Source organism: Pelobates fuscus, chromosome 10 (assembly GCF_036172605.1).
Source record: "Pelobates fuscus isolate aPelFus1 chromosome 10, aPelFus1.pri, whole genome shotgun sequence".
Lineage (NCBI taxonomy): Eukaryota > Metazoa > Chordata > Amphibia > Anura > Pelobatidae > Pelobates > Pelobates fuscus.
In genome coordinates, this window is record NC_086326.1 from 110,997,518 (window position 1) to 111,019,621 (window position 22,104).

Consider the following 22,104-nt stretch of genomic DNA (forward strand, 5'->3'; position numbering starts at 1 on the left):
TATTTCTTTATGTTATCTAAGTAATAGGGTTACATTTAATTATTTTATTTTTTCCTTATGTGATTTAGGAGCTTTATTTACTCCTATTTAACCCCTTAAGGACCAAACTTCTGGAATAAAAGGGAATCATAACATGTCACACATGTCATGTGTCCTTAAGTGGTTAAGCAAGAGCTCTATTGACTCTGTTCATTCTTATTATTTATTATATTTAATTTTTTACACTATATTAATTAAAAGTTACGTTTTATCTGTGTTACTCGGCTTTCAGAAGGGTTCACCTACTTAAAGGTTCACCCTTTTGCTTCTTCTCTCTATTCTTCAATTTGTGGTATAAATATACATTTAAATGAAGAAAAAATATATACATGAGGAAGTAAAAAATTTTTTTAAAAAGGGTTAATATACTTGAGAAAGATTTCATATAAAAAAATGGCACTAGAGATGAGCGAACCTGAACTGTAAAGTTCGAGTTCGTACCGAACATTCCGATTTTTGGACCCCGAACAAGAACACGGACATTTCAGTAACAGTTTGGGTTCGAGTTCGGTGTTCAGCGATTTAATGGCGCTTTTTGAAAAGCTGCAGGGCAGCCAATCAACAAGCGTTTGACTTGTGTGCCCTTAGAAGCCATCACAGCCATGCCTACTAATGGTATGGCTGTGATTGGCCAGTACAGCATGAGACCCAGCCTCTATATAAGCTGGAGTCACATGAGCTCTTATTAGTGTAGGGAGAGGATGCTGCAGCTGTGAGGTACAGATTAGGAAAGAATTCTGGTGTTGACTCTGCAAACTACAGCGGTTATTCTTGTGGGTGCTATATTACATTTTTGTACCCTGCCCTGAGCCCAGTGCCACAGAGAAATAAGCAATCAGTCTGTTTGTTAGGTGGGCACTTGCAACTGCATGTGTGCCAGGCACATTACTTTAATCCTGTTCTGGTAGCTCAGTGGGCAACATCTAGGCATTTTTAAATACTGCTGTGACATTGCAGTTTGACAAATTACATTTTTTTTGGTGCTAAAAAGTAAATTTGGGGCGTGCACTTCATATCTGAGAGTCAAATAGAACCGTCAAATACTGTGGTTACATCGCACTTTGAAAAATTCGCATTTTTTGGGTGCTAACTAGTACATTTGTGGCCTGCGGTGCACCTCATATCTGAGAGTCAAATAGAACCATGAAATACTGTGGTTACATCGCACTTTGAAAAATTTGCATTTGTATAATAAACACAGGTTACTGGCTATGGGGGGATAATGTATAATAAACACAGGTTACTGGTTGTGGGGGGATAATGTATAATAAACACAGGTTACTGGTTGTGGGGGGATAATGTATAATAAACACAGGTTACTGGCTATGGGGGATAATGTATAATAAACACAGGTTAATGGCTGTGGGAGGATAATGTGTAATAAACACAGGTTACTGGCTATGGGGGATAATGAATAATAAACACAGGTTTCTGGCTATGGGGGGATAATGTATTATAAACACAGGTTACTGGTTGTGGGGGGATAATGTATAATAAACACAGGTTACTGGCTATGGGGGATAATGTATAATAAACACAGGTTACTGGCTATGGGAGGGATAATGTATAATAAACACAGGTTACTGGCTATGGGAGGGATAATGTATAATAAACACAGGTTACTGGCTATGGGGGGGATAATATATAATAAGCACAGGTTACTGGCTATGGGGGGATAATGTATAATAAGCACAGGTTACTGGCTATGGGGAGGATAATGTATAATAAACACAGGTTACTGGCTATGGGGGATAATGAATAATAAACACAGGTTTCTGGCTATGGGGGGATAATGTATTATAAACACAGGTTACTGGTTGTGGGGGGATAATGTATAATAAACCCAGGTTACTGGCTATGGGGGATAATGTATAATAAACACAGGTTAATGGCTGTGGGAGGATAATGTGTAATAAACACAGGTTACTGGCTATGGGGGATAATGAATAATAAACACAGGTTACTGGCTATGGGGGGATAATGTATTATAAACACAGGTTACTGGTTGTGGGGGGATAATGTATAATAAACACAGGTTAATGGCTGTGGGAGGATAATGTGTAATAAACACAGGTTACTGGCTATGGGGGATAATGAATAATAAACACAGGTTACTGGCTATGGGGGGATAATGTATAATAAACACAGGTTAATGGCTGTGGGAGGATAATGTATAATAAACACAGGTTACTGGCTATGGGGGATAATGAATAATAAACACAGGTTACTGGCTACGGAGGATAATGTATAATAAACACAAAGAAATAATAATACAAAAAAAAAAAAAGAACGCAGCTTCAGAATTAATCTAAATTGTATGCTGTCTAGTAGGTGGGAGGGTCTGAGAGGGAGGGTCTGGGAGGGAGGGTCTGCTGCTGATTGGCTGGAATGTGTCTGATGAGTGTGAGGTACTCAGTTACTCAATGATGACGAATAGGGGGCGGACCGAACATCGCATATGTTCGCCAGGAACTATTCGCCAGCTAACGATATGCTCTAAGATATACTAGATTTTACCAGCTTTACTCTTTTCATTTATTCGTTTAATTTTATTTTGTTTATTGTTTTGATTTCCTATCATTATCTACCTTCATAGGAAATCTATTTGGGAGATCGCGCTCTTATTATATTTACCTATCCCAACGAGACGAACTCTTAAACCAACTATATATTTCAAGAGAAGGGAGGAGGGATTTAGAATTTGTTTAAGGGTGCCCTTGAAGGCACAACAGAGTAGGGATTCTTACTATTAACTGCTTACTGAATTGGCCCCTATCTGCTAAATGACAATTCTCAACCTGATAGATAACTACTGACCACCTGTTGGGGTTTAACCTATATAGAGCGATCATACTATTTATTTTTCAATTTGTACATATTTGGTTTTCTTTGTTATATTATTCTTTTGTCTTAGGTATTTATACATATATATTTTTGTTCCACATATTTTTTTCACATAATTTTTGGTTTTATCGATTGCCAATAGAATAAGAAATAATACTATCCTCTATGGGCTAATCTATAGTCTAGGACTTTTTGATTAGGATATTTACTCCATAGGAATATTTTAAGTTACATATTAAAAGTGACGTTTTAATTACATTTTGGGTTACTCGTTGTTGTAAAAAGGTTTACCTACTTAATGCAAAAAACAACCGGCCAAAGAGAACTCTGGCAGGAAGCAAAAGGGTTACAGGGGTAGTAAAGGGCATAACCCTAAATATATAGAGAGAACAGAGAAAGTAATGAGGAGAGCTCCTCGTGAAACCGGGATACTTCTCCTCACCACTACTACCCCCAGATAAATATCAAGTAATAGTAGCTTAAAAACTGACAACCTTTATTGAAACAAAAATAATAGTTTTAACATCCCACACATACACGAAAAACACACACTTTCACCCTAAATAGTGAAGATTAAAACATAAAGACTAGAGACTACAGGTCTAGCTGGTAGAGTATTCAGGCATATTCCTTGTATAGACAAGTATATAACAATGTATCAGAACAGTGCAACTATTGTATAATTATATGAGACAACTGAACACAGTTGCAAAAAGTATATACCAAGGAAATCCAGCCTGTTAGTAGTTAATTACAGTCAAAAGAACAGCAGTAGGCCTTCCCCTAATGAATCAAGATAGGGAAAAATAAACGTAAGTAACCTCTTCAAGAAAATCCCTGATTTAAATATCAGCTTCCAACAGTAAAAAAAACTCCTTGTATTTAGTTAGTCTAGCAGAAGTTAAATCGAAAGGATAGGGAGATGGGTGATAGAAGAAACAAATTAGTTAGAAAAAGTGCTGTCTAGACAGGGTCCAGTGTAGAGAGAAGGACTCTGTCACCACACAAACTTATATATCATAAATCCCTATAGTATACACAGAGACCACAAAATAGAGGATCTCTCATTAGGGGGTATCCTGCAAGCTGTAATCTCAGTCGATAGAAACCATGACCAAAATCATCAAGTCATAACTAGGTAATAGTTAGTATATACAGAAGTCGCCCAAAGCGCGTTTCGGCGGTCTAACGGCCTTTCTCATGGCCCCATTTGCCTGCCCTTGAGAAGAACATGGTTATCAGCAAAAAATCAGCATGGTTTTATGACGCACAGGTCAAGTCAAACTAACTTGATTGGGTTCTACGAAGAAGTAAGTAGAAGTATAGATAAGGATGTTGCAGTGGATGTGATCTATTTGGATTTTGCCAAGGCATTTGATACAGTTCCACACAAAAGATTAGTGTTCAAACTCAAGGAAATCAGTCTAGATGAAAATGCTTGTAGAACATTGGATTAAAAATAGAGTACAAAGAGTTGTCATTAATGGTAAATTTTCAAGCTGAACAGAGGTGGCAAGTTGTGTCCCTCACGGTTCTGTTCTGGGACTGTTCTGGGATCCCTTCTATTTAACATGTTTATAAATTATCTTGAAAAAAGCATTGAAAGTCATGTTTCAGTGTTTGCAGATGACACAAAACTGTAAAATAATACAATGTGAGCGAGATATTACTTTGCTGCAGAGGGATTTAGATAGACTGAGGGACTGGGCACTCAAATGGCAGATGGAATTTAATGTTGAAAAATGCAAAGTTATGCACTTTGGCGTAAAGAATACACAAGCAACGTATACCCTTAATGGAAGCGAATTAGGGATAACAACATGCGAAAAGGACTTGGGAATTGTTATAGACAACAAACTATGTAACAATGTGCAATGTCAATCAGCAGTGGCTAAGGCCAGTAAGGTATTGTCATGCATGAAAAAGGGCATTCATTCTCGGGATGAGAATATCATTTTGCCTCTTTAGAAATTACTGGTACAAAATTAATAAAAGGAATGGAACATATCAGCTATGAAGAAAGGTTAACAAATTGAAACCTATTTAGTTTAGAAAAACGTCGCCTGAGAGGGCATATGATAACATTATACAAATATATTCGGGGTCAATACAAACCATTGTGTGGAAATCTATTCACAAACCGAACTTTACATAGGACACAAGGTCATGCGTTTAGACTGGAAGAAAGAAGATTTCGTCTAAGGAAAGGTTTTTTTTTTAACTGTATGAACAATAAGGATGTGGAATTCTCTGCCTGAAGAAGTGGTTTTATCAGAGTCCATACATATGTTTAAACAGCTACTAGATGCATACTTGCAAAAACAAAATATTCAAGGATATAATCTTTCAATGTAGGGTAATAACTGCTTGATCCAAGGATAAATCTAACTGCCATTCTGTGGTCAAGAAATATTTTTTTTCCAACATAGCTTGTTGCAAAATTGGAAGTGCTTTTTTGGATCAACAGCAAAAAACTAATGTGAGGAAGATGTGACAAGCTGCCAGTTGCCACTGGGCATTGGAGAGGACTGATCGCTAGCCTCCTGCCCTGGGATGTATTGCCCTTTAAGAATTACATTTGGGCATAATGGATTTGAATAATGCTGTTCCTGGCCCTTTAAATACTTTGGGGCAGTGTTACCACTTTTAAACTGGCACTTCGGATGCAGTCGAAGTGCCGAAGTTGTCGAAGTGCTGAAGTTGTCGAAGTGGCCGCCATTTGACAAACGAACGCGTGGCGGCGGCCATTTTAACTTATTCGAACGCGGTCAGCGATGTGTGCAGCCAAATCTATGGAACTGTTTCCGGCTACCCAATTGCACGAACACCGCTGACCCGTACCTACTTCGACACCGCTGCTGGAGACTAAGTCCCGTTCGAAGATTCGAACGTTTGTTCGAATGGGACTTAGTCATTTTCTCGGTGTAAAATAGACCGACCGCAGAGCCCAAATCCATGGAACTGTTTTGGGCATGAAAATGTGCTTGCGGTCGGTCAAAAGTGACTTATACCTATCTCCCGAACGGCTGAACGGATTCGAATGATTTTTGGGTATGTTTGTATTTGGAATGTGCTAATTAATAATATGTAACTTATTAATAATGGATGTATTGTTTTAGAGTTATGAAAGTTGGGTAAAAAGTATATTTTGCACTGTACGTATAATTGGGTTACCTCTCAGGCTAAGGGGAGGGAATCTGTGCGATGTAACCATTGTGTGATTGGGTAATGTATAATTGTATGTGGGTGTCTCCCTTGCAGGGGAGAATCGCATAAAAGCAGAGTGTGTGTCATTAAACTAGAGTTCTTCTTCACCCTCAATCTAGAGTCCTGTCTCTTATTGGGGGAATTGCTATATCACTACAAGGGATTGCTATGCTCTGCATGCTCCCTTGGATAATCACTTCTAAGCTCTTGTAAGAGCTTGTTCCTGCTGCACTCTCTTGGAGGAGAGGTTCACCCACTGGAACCTGGAGCCTTGTCGTAGGTCCAGGGTGGGTAGGAGACGGCGAGACCCCAACCAAGCTGTGGTGGTTCGTGGGGTCTGCAGTGGTTGTGGTGTCTGCGGAGCGCTTAGAGCCCTCTGTAAGCGGTAGGAGCATCCTTCAACGGAGGTACCCAGTCAGGGTGCCAGGTGATCCATTACAGAAGGCTGAACTTGATAGACGCAAGTCTCTTTTCAGCTATGTAACTATGTAACTATGAGTATGTGGGAGAGGTTGTGGAGATGGTTATAGGTGCATGGTGGTGGTGGGTAGATTGTCCAGATGACAATGTTGAATTAAAAAATAATCAATATTTGTGTGTGAAGTATGACGTAGGGAAAAAAATGTGTAATCCTTCTCGGTATGATGTAGTATGTGCAGCCAGACCGACAGTTGGAATTAGTGTAAAAGGGCTTTCTTGCCCCTGAGCACATGGCAAGGAAGGGACGAAGTGTCTGTTGTAGTATCCAGAGCTGATCCTGGGTGGGTTCACGGGGTGCACAGAGCTCAGGCGCTCTGCTGATAGCGATGCATCAGTGCCACAAGGCATCTACCCTTGTTTTAGACTCCAACCCTCATTTTAGGCTCTGCGCCATCACACTCGACTTGACCTACTAAAGCCACCATCTCCCCACTACAGCCCATAACCCCTGTACTAAAGCCCGCAACTCCTCACTCCACCCATATCACTGTACTAAAGCCACCAACTCCCCACAACAGCCCATAAGCCCCCTACTAAAGACCCTAACTCCCCACTAAACCACCAAACTCTCAAACTAAAGCCCCGAACTCCACACTACAGCTAATAACACCCTACTTGTGAGTTGTATCCTTAAGGGGAAGCAGAACATGAAAGCAGTAATCCGGAGGTTACATATACTGAAGAGCCTTGAAAGTCCGAGCCTGCTAACAATAGGCTCAGCACCATGTGAGTTTGACCAATTGGTGTTTTTAAAATGTTGTATTCTGTAACATATTGCGCTATGATCTGTATTATTTGCTCTATTACAGATATCTGGCAACTATCATTCATTGTTCAGGATCCTGCAGTGGTAGTATATTATCATTTATGTGTTTGCTCTCACCTACACATTTTATCTCTACTACTACCGATCATAACCTCCCTACTAAAGCCCATAACATCCCTACAGCCCCAAAATCCCTACTACAGTCCTTTATCCACACTGCAGCTTTAACCCCCTCACTGCAGTCCTGTTATGGACCGCCTGGCACCCCTGCTGGGTACCTCCATCAAGCTCGCTTCCTAGCTTTCCACCAGGACACCTGTAGTGCTTCTTTATTTATTCTGCATTCCCGTAGTGCTTCAGCCCCTGGCCACCTCAGCTTGGCTAGGATCTCTCTGTGGCTTCCTGCTCTGGGATAGGATCCTGGGTACAGCTCCAAGTGATTAAGCTCTCCTGAGAGTATGGCTGTATAGCCGGTTCACCCAAACACTAGTCTAGACTCAGTTTAACTTCAACTGAGTTTATTTAGGCAAGGCACACAGAATTTATAGACAGTCCCCAGCATGGGATCTCAATTGTCTTGAATACAAGTTCCTCCCAGAGACCTCTGTTCCTGGGAGATAATGGAGTTAAAGACTGGTAAGTTAATTATCTCCCAGGAACAGAGAGCGAAACATGAAAAATAAAAGTACCCCAAAACATCATAAAAATGTATAATAACCTCACATGTCCTACCTCCACAAACATCCCTGATCTGAGCACCCAAGTTGTCCAATTAGCGCTCAGATCCATGCAGTGAAGGGGAATCGCCACCGTCCGTACACATGGTCCTATGTCCAAAATAGTAACAGAGCGATGTGTGCTTTGGCCGGTCAACTTTCAGAAGCTCATGTGACCGAAATACGGGGTGCTCTTTCTGGCTCTCAGGGAGTGTTTGTTCCTCTTTAGTCTCAGGCACCTTCCCTCTAAAAAGCGCTCTCCTGGCTGTTCACAAAGTGGTTCAAAACCACGGACCAAGTTGCCCAGGAACCTCAAGGTCACCTAGCCGAAAACAGTTCCATAACATTCGCGGCTAAGTACCGTTGAGGTGACTGGGAACCACAAAGTCCTCATGCCAAAATTAGTTCCATAGTGGTAGCTGCTAAGTACCACTGTGGACCGTTTGTATGTTGGTTCATGCAAACGGCTGCCAGGGAGCTAGCATTCGGTTCAATTCTAGAGAAGGGAAAGTGGCGAACCAGGTGCACAGAGGGAAAACTGCTGATGGCGGCTGGGCAGGGTAACTCTCAAACGGGTTCTCTGGACCTGGACCATAGTTGGCAGGAGGCCAGCTTCCACACTCCTCCAGGAGTTTGTGGCAAACGTCTGTGGAAAAGAGTATTTGTCTTAACGCTAACCACCACTACAGTCTCTACCCTCCAAATGTAGCTCCTATCCACCCCTTCAGTCTCTATCCCCCCAATTCCAGCCCCTATCCTCCCATGACAGTCCCTGTCCCACCAATTGCAGTTCCTATCAGCCCACTACAGCTCCTAACCCCCTACTACAGTCCTTAAAATAAAACAGGAGCCCCTATGCCTATTACAACCCTTAAAATAAAACAGGCGCCCCTATCCCTATTACAGCCTTCAACCCCACTACTACAGTACCTTATCCCACTGCAGTCCCCATCCCACACTACTGTCCTTACCCCCAAATGTAGCTTATATCCACCACTACAGTCCCTACCCCCCAAATGCCTTAATGTCAGCAACCTATCCCTCCAACTACAGCCCCTATCCCCCCACTTGCAACCTCTATCATCCCACATCCCTACCCCCCACTACAGTTCCCCCAATTGCAGCCCATATCACTTACATTACAGCCTCTTTACCCAATAGTCGACATCCCCCCATTTCAGTGCCTAACCCCCCAAGTACAGGCCATACCCTCCACAACAGCCCCTAGTCCTTCACCCCTGGCACTGATAAGATATTTAGGCACAAAGATGACTAAATTGGGTATAGAGATAATAGGACCCCAACCTTCCAGTGGTTATTTAGTGCAGTGCTGTATTTTTGTCATTTGAACTCACCCTTTAGAGAACTCTTTTGGGGTGGTTCGATTCAAAACATGTACAAATAAGAAGCGAAATAAAAAATATATAAGGCAAGATTGTTGGTGTAACAATTGGTGAATAGAGAGAGCAAATGGTGGTACACTCACATGGTGAGGAGCCTTTAGGTATAGGCTCCAAACTTTTCAGCAGGTGTGCTTTTAGGTAGCACACAACCCCTTTAAATCCTCTGGAGAGATGGCTCTTTTCTCCATATGGTCAAAAAGAAAGGTGAGGATATATGCACTACGTGTAGATAGTAGGGCACATAAAATGTAATGCAAATAGTTTGGGGGTCCTTTTATCTCTATACCCAACTTTGTGTTTATATATTTTTTACATCTTGACTAGTGGGTGATTTTGGAGCACCTACACAGTGTTCTAGCTGCTATACCATATATTATTTCACTTTAAGCGCCTATAACTCACACATTTGTTTTGTATATTTTTACAAAGATTACACTAATAAGCTATATGGGGACAAGGATTACACTGGTAAGCTATTTGGACACAAATATAGCACCGATTAGCTATTTTGGGACAAAGATAGCACTGGGAAGCTGTATGGGAACAGACATGGCACTGGGAAGCTGGACAGAAAGATGGCAATAATAAGCATTTTGGGGACAAAGCTGCCTCTGAAGCAAGTTGGTGATGTATTACATGGTAAAGTTGGGGGGCCTTAAGAGGTGAAGTGGTTTCCATAAAAAAGCGGTAGCCAGAAATGGTTTCTGTCCTTTGTTAGGTAAAGATAGGTTGACAAACGTAAACTCGGTGTTATGAATCATGCCCCCCAGGAAGAGGAACCTGCCCTCGGGGTCCACCATCTCTGTCTCCTTCTGAAACCAAACCTCAGATGAGAATAAAATAGCTACTCCTTTAGTTTTGGAGTCAAGGGTTATTAACAAAAAAGCCCAATGGGTAGTATTAGTTCAAGAACCTAGGAGCTATACCAGATAGTAAGTGTGCATTTTGGAAAAAGGTTTCTGAAATACGCATTGCGTCTATCTCTTTTGTGGGGAGTTGAGCCCTTTTGCATTAATAGTAGTTCGGACTAAGCTGCCCCCATTTCACGAGGGAGACAGGGAACAGAAGGTGGAGGCCAATGGGAGAGGAAAAGAAAAAAAAAATCACAAAACAAACTCCATAGGAGGGGGGTAATGGCGGGGAATTGAGAGAGGGGAGAGCAAAATGAAAGAAGAGGTATAAAGATGTAGAAAGGGCGTGTGAAGAAAGAAGGCATCGCAGTGTCAACTACATGAAGCAGTAGTTGCCTCTAGAAAACTGGGTGGGAGGATATACTGGCCCTCATCTCCCAGTTCCAGCGTAATACTATGGAGTAAACCTATGGGATCATGGGCATGTAGTAGACATACTGAGAAAGGGTCTAAGAAAATGAGTAGAGTGGTATATGTCCAGTCCCTACTTCCCAGGATATTATGGGTGATGTATCAGAGGCAGAGATAGCATACTGCTTATACACAACATTTAGAGAAAACTCAGAACAACTGAAAACTTAGTTATTCTACTGGTGTCACATGATACAGACTCTAAGACACCCCTGCAAGTCAACATTAGTTGTAGCATATTATTTGATACCAGGAAATTTTACAGAACATGTGTAAGCCTACTTGCAATGTTTTGGGGAGTAAACCCCCGAAAAACCAACCCACTCCAATATAGATCGTCCACTTCTATTACTCCCCCCCCCTTTTTTCCCCTCTTTTCTCTTTTTCTACTTTTGTCCATTTTTTCATTTTGTTTTCTTCCTCGAATCTTTTAAAATCTTCCTCTGTCCCTTTGTTCTGTTCTAGCTCATAAGGACTTGTTCGTTAACTGTGTGATGTGCACAGAAACATTTAGAGCAAGCTCAGAAATGATTTCCTAGCAAGTGGGTTTGGAGTTGATAGCTAGCTTGGTACAGCTGGACATCAGAACTGGGTCATTGGTGACCTCAACAGTGGTGCCCAGCTTGGAATAATGCTATTTATGAGCACCAGAGCCACACATATTATACAAACCTCCACTTACCTATCTCTTGTATGTCTGTTTCAAGAGAATATGTATGCTTGACAATCAGCAGAGTGAATATTAGCAATAGCTAGGTGAAAGCAGTCTCAGAGTTCACAATAGGGATGGACATTCCTACCCACCACTGTCCCATTTTATCACATTGTGGGTGTCCAAACTATGTTAATGCTCACTATTTTCAGAATGGCTTGAACCCAACATTGTTGAGGAGTTAAAGTGTTGACCAACGTGGTTGTTTGTGCTTGGTGCTGGTTGTTTTACATTGAAAAGAATTTATAGGAATCATGTAAAGAGGATATGTGATTTGATGTTTAGAACATGAATTAAAGATTGTTCAGTCCTGTTTGACCAAGCCATACCTCGTTGCCTACAAGAAAGCCATTTCCATAATTTTTCTGACCCAAGACATTTTCAAAGTATTTGAATTCAGCAGGTAAACTCTTAATGTAGGCATCCTTTCCTTCTTCCTGTAACCAAATATAAAAAGGGTGTTTTATCTGCAATACATTACTAAGGTAATTGAGGGATAGCATGGTCAGAAATAAGGAAAATATCAATTAATTGAACTACTCACATAATTCTTATAAATTAGCTGCAAATATTTTATCCTGAGATCTTCTACCCCATCATTCATCATATCTATACAGGATTGATCATTAAGCTCCTTCCCATATAAACCTAAGTAGAAAGAGGAACACAAAACATTATTAAGAAGAAAACCAAATTCTAGGTGTGAAATAATAAAGTAATCAACACCTTTACACAAGGAAAACACAGAGTTGAGGGAAATGTGAAAGAAGAAACTACTGAATAACAAGTAAGAAGAGGCTTACCATGCTTCCTTGCAAGATGGCGCAAAATAGCATTGGACTGATACAAGGTTAGACCACCATCCTTAAATACTGGCAGTTGCCCAAACACCTGAAAAGGAACAATGAATCACAAGCAAAAAGTTTGAGTGCAAAGAATGTGGATTGCTTTAGGAAGGGGGATTATAGAACACCTAAATGGATTTTCATAGAAATTTATTTTCCATGTTATAATTCAGAGTGTATTATCATACAAACATTTGCCAAAACATTATGCTTCATTTAATAATTTTGATTTAAAGATATAATATATTAATAATAATTAAAGGATGTACACTGTTCACTATAATGACAACAGCTTAGTATTGCCATTCTAGTAAATAATCTGTAGATGCCATCTACTTTTTTGTCAAACTATTTCGGAGCTGCTTCACAAAAGTCCAGACAGAACTTACATTTCTGCATCATCAAATCTTCAAGCTTAATGGCAGTGACAGGCTAAGGGTGTTGTCCAAACCGTCCCAACACTAGATCTATGACTTCTGTTCAGAATAGTCATTGAAAATGTGGAAGTGTACATTCTGCATTCTTAAAGCAGAGAGAGTTCCAGATATGGTCAAATTGTTGCTAGTGTTTGACAAAAAATAAAATAAAAAAAACAAACAAAAAAAACACACAATTACAATGAGAAAAAAAACTAAACTAACTTGTGTGTAAAATGCAGCTGTGGCATGGGTCCAAAAAATTATTAATTAAATAGACTGGAAGGGGAAGTAACATAACTAGAAAAGGTAGGCTACAACCCCACTAGGATTACCTCAAGTATAAATCATTCAAGGTAATAGTGAACAAAAAATAAGAAACAACTTTATTTACAAGTATACATGGAAACTTACAAATCCCTAAATATATTAAAAACGACAGAACATGTGAAGAAAGAATGTGGGGAAATAAAAGGAAGGATAGACACACTAGAGTCGGGGCATAAAAAAACTGAGCCCCATATAGTGAGCTAATAGGTAATGCTATCCCTTAACTAGGTGTATGGTTGTTATGCTAAATATAGAGGCTAGTCATCTCATTTAGTAGTCTAGAGAATTGGAGGAGTATGCCTAAATAACTAATTGTGAAGAGGCATATATTTACACAGGATGGAGAATATGGGGAAGGTGTGTTCCGTATCCAACAGTAGAGACCTTAGCTGAACCTTGGGAATGTCATAGAGTGGATATACTTAATACTCGATATCCCCTTAGTCCATCCCATACAATTCCTCAGAGTGGACTGGGGTGAACTTAGGGGATATCGAGTATTAAGTATATCCAATGTATGACATTCATAAGGTTTAGCTAAGGTCTGTACTGTTGGATACAGAACGCACCCCTTAGTATACCTTCCCCATATTCTCCATCCTGTGTAAATATATACCTTGTCACAATTAGTTCTTAAGGCATACTCCGCTAATTCTAGATGAGATGACTACTAGATGAGATGACTAGCCTCTATATTTAGCATATCAGTCATACACCTAGTTAGCCCCTTAAGGACGGCGGGCGTGCTTTGGCCTCCCTAGCCATCCAAGGCAGTGCCAAGCGGGGGAGTGCCTGTAATAACAGGTACTCCCCCTGCTGCCTGAATTATATATATTGTAACGGTTTGACGGGCACCCCGACTGGGTACCTCCATTGAAAGATGCTCCTAGGGCTTCCTGAGGACTCCCAGCACTGCAGCAGACACCACAACCACCGAACCGGAGAAGCATACAAATGCTCTCAAGCATTTGAATGCTGTAAACAGCTGAACAGGAAAAGCATACAATCAGCTTACACTCCTGGCAATCAGCATACAATCCAATTCCCCCAATAACGAGACACTTCGTTTTGAGGTCAAGCAGAACTGACTGTACTGGCACATACGACCTCTTTTATTCACAATCCACAAACAAATGGGTAATATAATTATCACAGGCAGAGAAATATTTTTTTTACAAAATATTAATAACTTCCAAAATATACATGCCATTCACATAAATTCATACATTTTCAGAATCAGCATGCTTGAAATATACACATACTCAAAAATCAGGGCAATCGGTTCAGGGGTTAAAAAGTTAAGGGAAAGTCCTATTTGACGACATGAAGCATGGCTTTTCTGCCCAAAACCAGTTCCACAGAGTCTTCTATCTTGAAGATAATTGGGAAGTAATCAAATTATCTCCAAGGACAGAGGCAAAACTCCATTAGCCACATGGTAGCAAAATACAATAAAATAAATAAAAATATATAACTGTGAAGCTATTGCATAAACCAGGTACATTCAACATATCCCCAGATAGCTTAGATCTGAGCGCACATTATGACTGAATGGCGCTCAGATCACATACATACAGTTCAATTGCAATGGAGCCAAAGTCTTTCACATAGTCTTTCGTTATACGAATGGGCTCCATGGCATAGCTATCTGGGGTAACACTGCTCACATGAGGAAAGTACAGAATGACGCGGCTTTCGGGTCTTTGCAGAGAAAATTTAAGCATTTTAACATGGGGCCATAGTCACAGGGCAGGAGGCTGGCAATCAGTCTTCTCCAATGCCCAGTGGCGAGTCTGGTTCCGCCACATTTCTCCCCTTTCCCAAAAAGACTAACAAGGTATCTGGCCTCCTGTCAGTTAGTGCCTTGGTTAGTCCAGCAACCCACCCACAAAACATAGTCAGTAGTGCAGCCCACCCACAATGAAAAGTTACTGCACCTGGGGAAAAGTGCAGCCAGTCTTTGTCCAGGGGCTCCATCACAGCTGTGTGGGGTAAGGGTACTCCGGATCTGTGGGTTGCTGAGTGGGCAGAGACCAGCGGTACTCTGCCCTGGTGCCAGCATTTCAGCTGAAGTAGTCTGGTTGGAGCCCAGCTGTGAAGAGGGGGTGGTAGGCTCCTCTCCCTGGACCCGGTGCTGCTGCTGGAGTGGGAGACCGACTGTCTCCCCTTTTGATACACAGTCCTGCTGCTGGGGATCTGGGCAGGCTGTCCCGCACCCCTGTAGACCGGGTGCAGAGACCGTGTTCCCATCTGCCCCATCTGGGAGAATAAGGTCTCCCCTTTGGGGAATAAGCTGCCGCTGGGGAGAGGTGGCAACAGGCTCCCCTCCCTGACACTCTCTCTGCTGTTGAAGAGGGAGACCGACTGTCTCCCCTTTCCATAAGTTGTCCTGTCGCTGGCGAGAGAGAGACCAACTGTCTCTGCTCCCTGTAGGACACTCTGCCGCTGGGGAGGGAGGACGCTGCTCTCCACTCCCAGTAGCTTGGGCGCAGAGACCACGGTCCCATCTGCGCTGGTGGGGGGCTTAGTGTCTCCCCTTGGTGGGCTACGCTGCCGCTGGGTAGAGGGGGGTCACAAGCTCCTCTCCCTTACACACTTTAAGCCGCTGGGGAAAGGGGGTAACAGGCTCCTCTCCCTGACACTCTCTCTGCTGGTGGAGAGGAGGACCGACTATCTCCCTTTCCAATAATGCGCTCTGCTGCTGGGGAGTGAAACCGGTGGTCTCTCCTCCCTGTAATGTACTCTGCCGCTGGGGATCTGGGCCAACTGCCCAGCATCCCCATAGGGCCGGTAGAGAGATCTCAGTCCCATCTCCACCTGCCATCTGTGGGTCTCTCCAGGACCAGTCAATGAGGTCCCCTACTTCTGCAGCTGGTAGTGAAGCAGGGGGGTACCTCGGTCGCGTTTTCCCAGCTGTAGGCTGGCATGTAGGCTGGCCATCCAGTTTCCCCATTATGCGTCCATGCTCTGCGTCTGACATGAGTTTAGTAGTTCCACATAGTCCATCTCCAGCTCTCGTTCCATGGCAGCGAAACGGCGGAGGTCTTCTCCCAGTCCAATAGATGTCGGGCCTTGTAACATCTCACCTCGGTAGCTATCTGGGGTAACACTGCTCACATAGGGAAAGTACAGAATGACCCGGCTTTCGGGTCTTTGCAGGGAAAATGTAAGCATTTTAACATGGGGCCATAGTCACAGGGCAGGAGGCTGGCAATCAGTCTTCTCCAATGCCCAGTGGTGAGGCTGGTTCTGCCACATATATGATCTAAGTGTGTGTGTATATATATATATATATATATATATATATATATATATATATATATATATATATATATATATATATATATACATACATACATAAATACACATACACTGTCTAAGTGTATTTTAATATTAATATATATAATTATAAATATATGTATATATTAATATCAAAATACATGTAGAATGATATTGATTAAGTATATATATATATATATATAATCATTATATATACATTTATATATAAAATAAATAAATATGTAAATACGTTAAAAAATAAAATAGAAAAAATATTAATAAATAAAATATATATATATATATATATGTAATTTCGTTCTAACTGCATTTTAAAATTTATATATATATATATATATATATATATATATTAAAATACACGTAGAACAAAATAATATATATATCTATATACATATATATTGATAAAAATAGTTTAATAAAATGATATATATATATATATATATATATATATATATATACACATATTATATATATATATATATAATAATTCTATATATATATTTATGTAATAATTTTACATATATATTTATGTGATAATTTTACATAATTAGGTCATTTTATTAATTACAATTTGCCTGACAACCCAGGTCGAAAGTCCAGGGAATTTAATTTGCTAGCACTATATTTAACCCTGTAACTTTCCAAGACACCATAAAACCTGTACATGGGGGATACTGTTTTACTCAGAAGACTTCTCTGAACACAAATATTAGTGTTTCAAAACAGTAAAATGTATTACAACGATAATATCGTCAGTGAAAGTGACACTTTTAAACTGGTTCATGGATTGCAGGATAAAACTTACCAGGAAAGGTTAAAGGATCTTAACATGTATAGCTTGGAGGAAAGACGAGACAGGGGGATATGATAGAAACATTTAAATACATAAAGGGAATCAACACAGTAAAGGAGGAGACTATATTTAAAAGAAGAAAAACTACCACAACAAGAGGACATAGTCTTAAATTAGAGGGACAAAGGTTTAAAAATAATATCAGGAAGTATTACTTTACTGAGAGGGTAAATAGCCTTCCAGCTGAAGTGGTAGAGGTTAAGTATGCGTGGGATAGGCATAAGGCTATCCTAACTATAAGATAAGGCCAGAGCCTAATGAAAGTATTTAGAAAATTGGGCAGACTAGATGGGCCGAATGGTTCTTATCTGCCGTCACATTCTATGTTTCTATGTTTTTGCATTTTTCACACACAAATGGCACTTACACGGACGATATAATTGTTGTGATACATTTTACTGTTTTGAAACACTAATATTTGTATTCAGCGAAGTCTCCTGAGTATAACAATACCCCTTGTGTACAGGTTTTATGGTGTTTTCAAATGCTACAGAGTCAAATATAAAGCTTGCGTTTCAGTTTTTTCACATTGAAATTCGCCAGATTGGTTACGTTGCCTTTGAGGCCGTATGGTAGCCCAGAAAAAGAGAATTATCCCCATGATGGCATACCATTTGCAAAAGTAGACAACCCAAGGTATTGCAAATGGGGTATATGCCCAGTCTTTTTTTTAGTAACCACTTAGTCACAAACACTGGCCAAATTTGGCGTTCAAATTAGTTTTTTCCATTTTTTACACACAAACAAATATGAACACTAACTTTGGCCAGTGTTTGTGACTAAGTGGCTACTAAAAATGACTGGACATAACCCATTTGCAATACCTTGGGTTGTCTACTTTTGCAAATGGTATGCCATCATCGGGGTAATTCTCATTCCTGGACTACCATACGGTCTCAAAGGCAACATATCCAATCTGGCGAACCTCAACGTGGAAAAACTGAAAAATTTAACATGCTATATTTGACCCTGTAACTTCCCAAAACACCATAAAATTCCCCTGAATAAAATGATATATAAGAAGCGTGGGTGCACATAATATGAAAGAGGTGAATTACGCCTTAACAGACATATAGCGCAAATTCAAGTGTTTGTTTACGTTTTGATCACAACGTGTACATTTTGCTCAGTCCTTAAGAAAGTAAGGACTCACTATATGGGGCAGTGGCGGATCCAGAACCTGATCTCGGGAGGGGGCACTTGTAGATTATTTAAAGAAATAATCCAGGCACAATAACCACTACAGCTCAGTGTAGTAGTTATGGCGCCAGTTGTGCCAGGATCCCATCCCAGAGTAAGTAGCCAAACCGTGATAACTTACCTGGGGTCTGCTGGGATATTGGGCATAGGAGCAGTGGTATGTGTTAGGGGTGAAGTGTGTGTGAAAGGTGCAGTGTGTGTGTGTGGTGAAGTGCGAGTGTGTGAGGGCAGCAGTGTATGTCAGGGTTGCAGTGTGTGTGTGTTAGGGGGCAGTGTGTGTGTGTGTGTGTGTGTGTGAGCGGTGCAGTGTGTATGTGAGGGTTGCAGTGTGTGTGATTGGGGCGGTGTGTTTATGTGGGGCAGTGTGTGTATGGGGGCAGTGTTTGTGGGGCAGTGTGTGCAGTGTGTGTATGGGGACAGTGTTTGTGGGGCAGTGTGTGTAGTGTGTGTATGGGGGCAGTGTTTGTGGGGCGGTGTGGGGCAGTGTGTGTATGGGGGCAGTGTTTGTGGGGCAGTGTGTGTAGTGTGTGTATGGGGCGGTGTGTGCAGTGTTTGTGGGGCAGTGTGTGTATGGGGGCAGTGTTTGTGGGGCAGTGTGTGTATGGGGGCAGTGTTTGTGGGGCAATGTGTGTAGTGTGTGCATGGGTGCAGTGCTTGTGGGGAGGTGTGTGCAGTGTGTGTATGGGGGCAGTGTTTGTGGGGCAGTGTGTGTAGTGTGTGCATGGGGGCAGTGTTTGTGGGGCCGTGTGTGTAGTGTGTGTATGGGGCAGTGCATGTGGGGCAATGTGTGTAGTGTGGGCATGGGGGCAATGTTTGTGGGGCAGTGTGTGTAGTGTGTATGGGGTAGTGTGTGCATGGGGGCAGTGTTTGTGGGGCAGTGTGTGTATGGGGGCAGTGTTTGTGGGGCAGTGTGTACTGTGTGCATGGGGGCAGTGTTTGTGGGGCAGTGTCTGTAGTGTGTGTATGGGGGCAGTGTTTGTGGGGCAGTGTGTGTAGTGTGTGTGTGGGGGCAGTGTGTGTAGTGTGTGTATGGGGGCAGTGTGTAGTGTGTGTATGGGGGCAGTGTGTGTATGGGGGGTAGGGAGGCTTTTTATTTATTTAATTAAAATGAATATATTCATGTCCCCCCTCCCTTCTTACCTTTACTGGGAGGAGGGGGGACATTTCTTAGTCCCTGGTCGTCCGGTGGGGAATCCCTGGTGGTCCCAGTGGTGGTGAGATGAACTCTAGCTCAGCTACAAGGCTAGAGTTCACTCTCGCGAGATTTGGAGCGTTGCCGTGGTTACCGCGGCAAAGCTCCAAATCTCGCGAGAGGAGGACCCGGAGGAGCTGCAGGTAAGAGCTCCCGGGTCCTCTCTCACTCCTTCCCTCCCCTGCCGGCTGTCAGCACAGTGTCTGTGGACCGGGGAAGGAGATCTCTGATCTCCCCTCCGGTCCGCAGGCACATTGCAGGGCTGGCACTTGGGCAATGCCAGCCCTGCATTAGCCGGCAGGGGAGAATCTTGGGGGAGGGGGGGGGGGGGGCAATTGCCCCATTGCCCCCCCCCCCCCCGGATCCGCCACTGATATGGGGCTCAGTATTTTTGTGCCCAATTCTAGTGTGCCTATCCTTCCTTTTATTTCCCCACATTCTTTCTTCACATGTTCTATCGGTTTTAATATATAGGGATTTGTATGTTTCCATGTATACTTGTAAATAAAGTTGTTTATTACTTTTTGTTAGCCATTACCTTCAATGGTTTATACGAGGTGATCCAAGTGGGGTTGTATCCAACCTATTCTAGTTAGGTTACTTCCCCTTCCAGTCTATTTATTTATCTCACCTGTTTTAAGCCCACTATTACCTCAGGGACCCACTCTCTGATTACAGATTGGATCTACTCCGATTTTCATTTCAGAATTATATAATTATATTCCAACCCATTTAGTCACCCTGTTTCTTTTAATTTATGTTGTTTTTAAGTTATACATGACGTATAAAGTAGGTATACAAAGTAGAGACTACTTTTACTCTTCCTTGTGTAAAGTTTTCGGGTTGACAACGTTGACAAAGAATGGAGCTCCACAGCTTTTGTCAACTTTGTCATTAGCTGTACTCACCTTCTTTCAGTGTCTACCATGAGTGGCCCATCACTGGCACTCTGTTTAATTTTGCATAATCGCGAGAGTGAACAAAGGTCCATTGGAGTCCTTGGGCATGCATACATAAACATAAATGCATGCCCAAGAAAGGGCAGGCATAGAATTGCTGGCATTTTCTTAGGAACACAAAGTTAATGGCATCGCCATGAGGGAAGACCCAGAGGGACCAGTACAATATTGGAAAAGGTAAGCTGCACCGCATGGGAGTGAGGCAGGCTGGGCTGATGGATATCTCGCCTCCTTCAACCTTACATACAATGCTACACATGGTGAGATTTCAGAAAGATAAGAGATCTTTGGTGCACTGTCACACTGCCCCCTCGAACACAGTCACATTGCCCCTCATCCACACTGTGACATTTCCCCCTTATCCACACTGTCACTGGCCCACACTGTGAAACTGCACCCTCACCCACACTGTCACTGACCCATTTGGTCACTCTGTCCCCTTACCCACACCATCACACTGCCCCTTCAACACACTATCACACTGCTCTCTCACCCACATTGTCACAGTGCCCCCACACAAACACAGGAGTGCCTTGGGCGGAGGAGGAGCAGGAAGAGCCTTGGGTAGAAGAGGAGCAGGGAGGGCCTTGGGTAGATGAAGGAGGAACAGGGAGAATCTTGGGACAGAGGAAGGAGGCACAGGGAGAGCTTTGGACAGAAGAAGGAGGAGCAGGAATAGCAGCGGGCAAAGGAGGAGCAGGTAGAGCCAGGGGCAGAGGAGGAACAGGGAGTGCTTGGGGCAGAGAGAGGAGGAGCAGGGAGAGTCCGGAGCAGAGGAGAAGCAGGGAGAGCCAAGGGGAAAGAAAAAGGGGAGATGTGATAGAGGAAAACTTATACATTTGAAATTTATGGAAATTGACTGCCAAGGGGTACTCAAGTGAAAAAAGGTTGGGAAAACACTGCACTAGAGGCACTTCCATAAAATACAGTAAAATACTGCTATGGCACAGCAAAGGATTTTTTCCATGCATGTGCATTAGTTTGGAAAGCATTGGCTTGGCTGAAATCATTGACAAGACAGACGCTGCAAGGGAAGTAAAATACCTTTTTTAGTACTGGTAGTGCTGGCCCGGTCACCTGAACGATGACAAGGGTACTGTAGCATTAGGAACACATATGTGTATTATTAACGCTATAAAATTCCTTTAAAGAACTGTTCCTTCCAGGGAAACTACAGTTCCTCATTTCTTAATCCCAGTCAACTGTATTTCCACGTTTACTGATGTGAATTACACAAATTCTGCAAATTGAGATATAAAGAATCTGCTAATTTCCCTTGATCTAAATTTCTCCTAATGCCAAGTTTCTTTAAGCACCACAACTTAGTTTTTCTAATGAAAATATGAGTATATTTATCCATTCTTCTAAATGTGATCTTTGAAAACACAACCATACCGCTTTAGCTTTCAGATCTCCTTGCAGCCAGGTGTCATTAGTCACAAATTCGTCCTTCCATTCCAAACCTTGGTCAGCCAGAAGCATTCGTGCTGCTTCACAACGACCTGGTGAAATCAAAAGCCATT

The 22,104-nt window shown here is 42.0% G+C and overlaps 1 protein-coding gene across 2 annotated transcripts in view; it reads right to left on the reverse strand.

Annotated features, from left to right (window-relative positions):
• The window catches only part of LOC134575567 (glutathione S-transferase P 1-like), a 168,016-nt gene that overhangs the window by 67,438 nt on the left and 78,474 nt on the right, over positions 1–22,104 (reverse strand). For both annotated transcript variants that reach the window (XR_010085695.1, XM_063434868.1), the window contains exons 3-6: positions 21,977–22,083; positions 12,293–12,380; positions 12,034–12,137; positions 11,819–11,926 (exon numbers count right to left, since the gene is read on the reverse strand). Coding sequence is in view for 1 of the 2 variants with exons in the window: in XM_063434868.1 (XP_063290938.1) it covers positions 11,819–11,926; positions 12,034–12,137; positions 12,293–12,380; positions 21,977–22,083 (407 nt within the window). In the remaining variant the exon portion in view is untranslated. The remainder of the gene's footprint in view (positions 1–11,818; positions 11,927–12,033; positions 12,138–12,292; positions 12,381–21,976; positions 22,084–22,104) is intronic.